Source organism: Thamnophis elegans, chromosome 1, assembly GCF_009769535.1.
Source record: "Thamnophis elegans isolate rThaEle1 chromosome 1, rThaEle1.pri, whole genome shotgun sequence".
Classification (NCBI taxonomy): Eukaryota; Metazoa; Chordata; class Lepidosauria; order Squamata; family Colubridae; genus Thamnophis; species Thamnophis elegans.
The window spans coordinates 176003762-176011427 of record NC_045541.1 but is presented as its reverse complement, the minus strand read 5'-3'; the positions used below and the strand labels follow the sequence as shown (position 1 = coordinate 176011427).

Below are 7666 nucleotides of genomic sequence, written 5' to 3'. Positions count from 1 at the left end.
GTGTCCTCAGCCTAAGCTGGACTATAATACACCATCCAGTCAGAGCTGAAGAAGCTTCTTGGATGACAAATGAAACGTCTTCAAAAGAAAAAACAGAATGTACAGAATCTCCGTAGACTTTTAGCTGTGCACTTTGGGACAAACACTCTTTGAATGGTGGAGTATGATTTTCCAGAAAACATGCAGACTACAAGAACCATTTGCACTTCAGTTTGAGATGCGGCCAACACAGGCTCATCCTCAACAAGCCTGCGCCTGTCTTCAACAGAGGACGGGACACGGGGCAGAAAACATCCTGCAGTCAAGTAGGTGCCCACCCGCCCGCCCATTTGCATTATTCAGGTGACCAAGGACACAGATAAAGCTCCAAGCAACCTCAACAACTCTCTAAAAAGGATGCAAATGGCCAGCTCTTCTGCAAGGAATATAAATCCTTCCATTCCCCACCATCCAGTCAAGAAGCTTCTTGGACGAAAAGTGAAACATTTTCAAAGGAAAAAAACAAGAAAGCCCAGTTGCCTCTTGAAAAATCACATTTGGAATGTTGGAAGAAATGCCCTTCTGGATTCAGTTCCAAGTGGGGAGAAAGACACTGGAAAGATGGCGGCTGTTTGGGAAGATGATTTTCATGGTGGACAGGATCACATGCCTTGAAGATGTTGGGTGAAGAAGAAAAAAGGGAAGAGATGTTGAGAGTCCCTGGGTTTTAGCTTGTACTCTGATTGGTTGTCAGACTCCCATGGGGCCATGCAGGGGCAACTCTGTAGGCTGTCCTGAGTCCCAGGCTTGGTTGAGCCTTGCTGGGTGATGTAATCTTCCCAGGTGCCATGATTTTGGGGTGAGGGCATTTGCCTATGAATAGACCTAGCTATCTCTTTCCCTCTTAAGTGCGGACATCTGCTATGGGCTATTGAGGAGGGTGGGGGCTATTAAGAGTGAGCCTGTTTCCTGCCTAAAAACATGTTTCTCCATTTCTCATCCAGGGAAATATAATATTCTGCCTTTTTAATATTTCCTAGAATATTAACTTGCTACAGGCTGCTAACCTCTTACAGAGACAACCATGACCTAGATGACTGAGAATCTCCAGAGACATTAAGAGAGTAACAAAGTTTTTTCTCTCACAAGCGTAGACCTATGCAATATGAACATATGAAGAAAATAGTTGCAGGAACTGGGCATGGCTAGTCCAGTGAAGAGAAGGACCAGGGGAGACATGATAGCAGTCTTCCAACATTTGAGCAGGGGGTTGGACTAGATGACCTATAAAGTCCCTTCCAACACTGTTCATCTGCTAAAAGGAATATTGAGTGTCCAATTTATCCGATCCATTTCCATCCTCAAAATCTATATACTATTAAAACTCTCATTTTTGAAACCTTTAAAACAATGCATAACAAGGCAATGGTTTTGGGGCCAAGTGATTCACACAGGGTCACTTACAGAAGGTCTCCAAAGTCCAGGACCCATGACTCCCAAGGGAATGACATTTGGGGAAATTGTAACTACTTTAGCACTGCCAGGTGCTGCTGTAGTCCTTTGATGCTCATTTTCAACATTCCATGACAGTTTCCCAGCCACTCTCACAATCCCTCACTCCATCCCTCATCCAGCAGCAGCCATTTACTTAGTTATGGGGTTAGTTATTACAAAGTTATGGGAGCTTCATCACTTGAGACTTTCAAGAAAAGACTGGACTGTCATTTGTCAGAAATGGTGTAGTAGGGTCTCCTGCTTGAAGTGGGGGGGGGTGTTGGTTGGACTAATGACCTACAAAGTCCCTTCCAACTCTATTTAATCTGTCTGGCCTAAACTATGTCTGAATAAGCAACCCGGGTTAGGAAAATGTGGTGAAGTCAGCCGATCTTCGCGTGAAATGCACCAACGCAGAGGCACAAGGTGTGATGACGCACAGCAGCTACACAGGACCGGTGAAAGGAGGGAATTATTGCATTTCCCCCGCCTAAGGCTCCTCCGTTGTAACCTTGCTCAGCCTTTCGTGGTGCAAAACCATATCAATTGAACAGTTCAGCTGTTCTCAGGCGGCCTGGGTGAGCATTTGCCAACAGGTCTCTGTATGACACAACGCATCCTTGTGATACACTTATTGCACACGCGGGACACGTGTTTACTGTCCGATGCTGGGGGGGGGGGGGAATCTAAATAAACAACTCGGACGGGCAATTGTCCAGCCCAGCCAACTTTCTCACGAGGGCGCACGCGTGCTCCGCCCCTTCCCCCGCTCGCTGTCGGGAATGGTAGTCCGGCCTCAGGTGGGCGGGAGGAGGGAGGCTACTTGAAAGGCACTTGATCTCAAGTTTTGCTGGGAAATGTAGTCCTCTCCACGCCCCTCGGACCGCCCTCTCCGGAAATCCGTCTCTCATTGGTGGAGGAAGGCGGGTCTGGCGGCGGTTGTTTTTGCCCCCTCCCATCAAGAACTACGCGTCCCAGGGAGCATCGCGCGCGCGCTCTCTGTTGTCGTGCCGCCGCCTTCTCAGTGGTGCGGTTGTTCGTGGCGCTCTTTCGGGTCCGCAGCGCTTCCGTTCTTTCTCCTTTCCTCTGCCCGGCCCGGCGCTGTTTCCCCGCCCGCTTCCCCCCACCCCCTTCGCGGTCGGCGCATTCACGCGAGTCCCCGGCTTCGCTCGAGGCCTACGTCCTTTTTTCGCCTCCTCCGACGGCCCCGTGACATGGCGCGGCTGTCTGTGCCCAGCTCGCAGAAGGCCCTGCTGCTGGAGCTGAAAGGGCTTCAGGAGGAGCCCGTGGAGGGCTTTCGAGTCAGCCTGGTGGACGAGGGGGACCTTTACAACTGGGAGGTGGCCATCTTCGGGCCTCCCAATACGCATTACGAGGGTGGCTATTTCAAGGTAAGGAAAGGGGCTGCCTCTGTGTGTGTGTGTGTGTTTGTATGTGTCTGTCTATTTGGGAGGGCACCCTTCTCTCTTTGGTGGTCTCTAAATGGGAGGTTGGATTACAGCTCCCATCCTCCCCAGCCAGGTAAGGATAACCAGGTAAGAGGCCAAGTCTGGACGGCTTATTTTGGGATGGTAGAGATTGTGCTGGGTGAGGTGAACACATTTTTGTGAAGCAGGGCAGAATAGAATAGAATTCTTTATTGTCCAAGTGTGATTGGACACACAAGGAATTTGTCTTTGGTGCCTATGCTCTCAGTACACTTAAAAGAAATACATTCACCTAGAATCATAAGGTACAACGCTTAGTGGTAGTCATAGGGTACAAATAAGCCATCAGGGAACAATCAATATCAATATAAATCGTAAGGATGCAAGCCTCAAAAGTTACAGTCCTGCAGTCCTAAGTGGGAAGAGATGAGTAGTAGGAACGATGAGAAGACTAATAGTCATCGTCATGCAGGAAGAAAGAGGTGAAAATCCTGGAAAATGGGGAACCAGGAAACAGCATCTCCAAATGGGCCAGTTCAAAAAGGCGGAAACCAGGAAGGTTAAAAAAAGAGAGAGACCAAAAGGGGGAAAAAGCACAGCTGGGGAAAAAGTAGACTGGAAATCTCAGTCTGGCCCCTTCCAATTTGGGATACCTGCCCTCCTCCTGGGTCCCCACCTGAGCATATGAGAAAAAAAAATAAAGGGACTTTTTCTTCCCAGGAGACACGTACCAGGCGACAGAACGCTGCTATAAATCCCTCGGTCTAGAGAGAAGTAAACAAAGCACCGCAGTCCTGGCGGGGTTCCTGCTTGAGGAAGTGCCACCAAACTAGGGTAGATCCAACCCAGTTCTGAGAAATCGAGCTACTCGGAATAAATCCTGCTCCCCCCCCCCCCCCCCGCTTCCCGGGGATCTGATTACTTCTGCTAAACATGTGGACAGTTTTAGTGTGGCTACTGCTCCTTTTTAGGTTGGGATTTAAATTGGTTCCTAAGAAGCACTTTTTCAGCAGCAGGAGAATTTTTTTTTTGTTATTGTGTTAGCCAGAATGACTGTATAAGCCTTTGGGGTGGGGGGGTATTTCCACTCTTCCTCTTTTACAGATTTGTTTGTTTTTTTTTGCTAGCCACTGCTCATTTTTACTTTGGATTAAATTGGGGGTGGTCCGGTTCACACCGTTAGGGCACTTTTCACATGTTACAAGGTTTTTTTGGGGGGGGGGTGTTGTGTTGGGCACAATTACTGTACAAGCCTTTTGATTTGTTTCCCCTCTTTTTTCCAGAAAGGAGTTTAAAGGAATCATGGTTATAAAGAATAGCATGAGCAAGTGTGTGTGTGTGTGTGTTCACATCACCATTTCCTGTTTACCAGGTTGCTTTCCAGATGTGTGGGTTTATAGTAGTTGCAGAAGTGAGAATTGAGAATCCCACATTGAGGGAATAATGTTGGGGAAGCATGGAAAAGTTCCCCTGTTTAAGCTTCCCTCTCCTCCCCTTTCTAGACCACAATTTCAATTATTGGAAGAGTCCTTTTGGATTACTGCAGCTTCTCCCAATCATTCTAGAAATCGAGTAGGATAACCCTTTTCGCTTCTTACACACTCCCGAGTTTTATTTCTCCTCGGAGTACAATTCCTCTGAGGAGAAAGAAATCCCCAACCGTTCTTCAATAACAGAAACAAATCCTGGTAAAATAGATGTTTGGCTACATGTTCTCCCCCTCTAATAAATAAATAATTATTGATATATTTTTTTAAAAAAATGTCTTCGAAATAATGAATTGGTGAATTCATCGCTGTGAATCGATGGGACTTTTCTTGTACAGCTTTAATAATGGGTATTTATTGTTTTTAGATCTTGTTTATGGTTCTTACTGTTGACTATCTTGAATGTGGGCTTGCTCCGAAACCTGTTTTCAGGATTTTTCTTCCAGAGTGTATAAAATTTCAACCCTTTGTTCCCCACAAAGCAGTATTGGGTTTTCATACCATTTATGCATAATTTCGAATTCCTTTAGAGCAGGGGGCAGCAGTCCGTGGCTCTGGAGCCGCATGTGGCTCTTTCATCCCTCTGCTGCGGCTCCCTGTCACACAAAATATGCATCACAAACACCAATGTGTGATACCCGCCGGCATGCAATTTATTGAGCTTTTCGACCCCTGGTAGGCCAACCATGGATAAATCCAAGAAAAGAAAAGTTTAGGAAGAAAACAGAATGTTTAATTCAACTACATATGCTAGTTTTGTGGCCGCTCAGGAAACAGTCAGGCATGGGAAGGGTTTTGTGACTCCTGGTGTTTTAATTTCTGTGGGAAATGGGCCCAAATTTTAGTGTTTAAGGTTGCCGAGCCCTGCTTTAGAGGAACCCGAATGACAGGATCTGATTACTTCAAATTAAATTAAGGTTTTTTTAAAAAAACAAAACAAAACCTCCTTTATTAGCAACCACATTAAGATAGCTTTGAATCACTGAAAGAATTGTTCATTCTAGACACCTTTTACAGGGTATCATGGTTTGTTCTGCTTGAGCTTTACATTTTTTAAAGATTAGGGTCAGTTGATTGATGGACAGAGATTCCTGCCTCAGTGGGGTAATGAATAGAAATTACAATGAGAGGAAGAGCTGCTGATGACTTCATGGACCAGCCGGGGTAATTTTCTTGGCAGCCCATCTGTCTTTTTCTGGGCCTCTATCTGGCCTAAAACCTGAGATTTCCATTTCATTCTCCAACTTCCAACAGCTTGTTTAGTAACCAAAGTTACAGCAGCCCTGCAAAATGTGACTTAAAACCGTTTTTCACACCAATGACCATTGCAGCATCCCCATGGTCACATGATCAAAATTCAGACAGTTGGCAACTGACTCATATTTGTGACGGTTACAGTGTCCTGGAGTCATGGGATCAGCTTTTGGGGCCTTCTGCCAAGCCAAGTCAACAGGAGAAGCCAGATTCCCTTGACAACGGGTTATTCACTTAACAAGTACAAGGATTCACTTAACAACTGTGGCAAGAAAAGTTGTAAAACGGGGCAAATTTCACTTCACAAATGTCTCGCTTAGCAATATAAATTTGGGGCTCGATGGTGGTCCTAAGTTGAGGACTATGTCAAAGACAATTAAGGGCTACCAGTACTGTGGCATTTAGCTGGTAACGGTAGAAAATTTTCCGTATTTAGGACAGCCTTTCCGAAACCTAAATGGTATTTCCGGACAATAATTTCCTTGAATCCCAATTTTTGACTAGAAAGTATTTGTAGAATGAAACTAAAAAAAATAATAGAATGATTGTGGCCAATGGAAACAGTGACAGTACCAGTTGCCTTGAGTGCAATCCCAAACTGGATGCGGTGGCTCAGTGACTAAGACTCTGAGCTTGTCGATCAAAAAGTCAGCAGTTTGGCAGTTCGAATCCCTAGCGCCACGTAATGGAGTAAGCTCCCGTTATTTGGCCCGGCTTCTGCCAACCTAGCAGTTTGAAAGCACCTAAAAATGCAAGTAGAAAAACAGGGACCACCTTTGGTGGCAAGGGAACAGCGTTCTGTGTGCCTTTGGCATTTAGCTATGCTGGCCACATGACCACAGAGACATCTTCCGACAGCGCTGGCTCTTCGACTATGAAACGGAGATGAGCACCGCCCTCTAGAGTCGGGAACGACTAGCACATACATACGAGGGGAACCTTTACCCTAGCATTAACAAAATCAGTCAGTTGCAAAAGGCAATATTATTTGGAACAACATACATCCTCCAACAATACCCTTAGCACCAATCAACAGGAACATGTGCCTATCCTGGGTCCTTGGGAAGGACTTGATAGGTGAAGAAAAATGCCACATCCAGTCCAAACATCTGGCTGAGCCAGTTGTCTGAAATGGTATTGGGGTTTCCTGCTTGAGCAGGGGATTGGACTAGAGGACCTCCGAGGTCCCTTCCAACTCTGTTATTCTGACTGTATGACAAACCTTAATCATACAACAGCCTGAAAAACATCACGTCATGTGCTCTGTTACTGAACCACAGTGTGTTGGAAGTGTAGCAGACATGTCAAAAATGGTTGGCGAAGGTGCACCAGCAATCCGTATGAAGGGATCCTTTGTTTCATTACTGTACTAACTTGGTAAGAAGACTAAAATTATGAGCAAGGGAAGATTTGTTTCCTGGGTAAACAAATAAGAAGCTATAGATAAATCTAAGGGAAGTGAAATACAGGCTCTTCCGCCAAAGGAAATCTGACTACAGGGTTTCTCTGGATTTGGAGGCTTGTGTTGCAATTCCCTGCTTCCTGCCATGGTCTCACTTCCTTGCTCCCAGGCCTAGGTGGAGTTGTGAATGAGTCACCCCAAAGTCGGTTGTGAGCAACCTTATAAAGGCAGCTGCTGTTTTCCCCACAACTGTCTCGGCTGAAGCCTTCGGGGCACGAAGTCACCTGTGGGGATCCCATCGGTCTCCTAATGGCTTCTCCCTAATGGCTGGGCAAGGAAGGTGCATTTTTGCACCTCAACATATTTTTCGTGTTTTGAGGTGTTGCCACCTGCATTGAAGAGCATTCACAGAGCCCTGTGAAGTTGGCCAGGGACATCGCCCTGATGTGAGCAGGGGTGGAGGCTGAATCGGAGCCATAAACTTGCCCGAGGTCAAATAAACGATCCAACATTTGTTGGCGATCAATGGCTTTATTATAACCATAGAGCCGAGGTGGCGCAGTGGTTAAATGCAGCACTGCAGGCTACTTCAGCTGACTGCAGTTCTGCAGTTCGGCTGTTCA

At 46.2% G+C, this 7666-nt stretch overlaps 1 protein-coding gene across 1 annotated transcript in view; it reads left to right on the top strand.

Annotated features, from left to right (window-relative positions):
- Nucleotides 1-2428: 2428 nt before the first annotated feature.
- Nucleotides 2429-7666, top strand: part of CDC34 (cell division cycle 34) — a 36126-nt gene continuing 30888 nt past the window's right edge. The window contains exon 1 of the mRNA XM_032224049.1: nt 2429-2864. Within this exon, the coding sequence (XP_032079940.1) occupies nt 2688-2864 (177 nt within the window). The 5' untranslated portion in view covers nt 2429-2687. The remainder of the gene's footprint in view (nt 2865-7666) is intronic.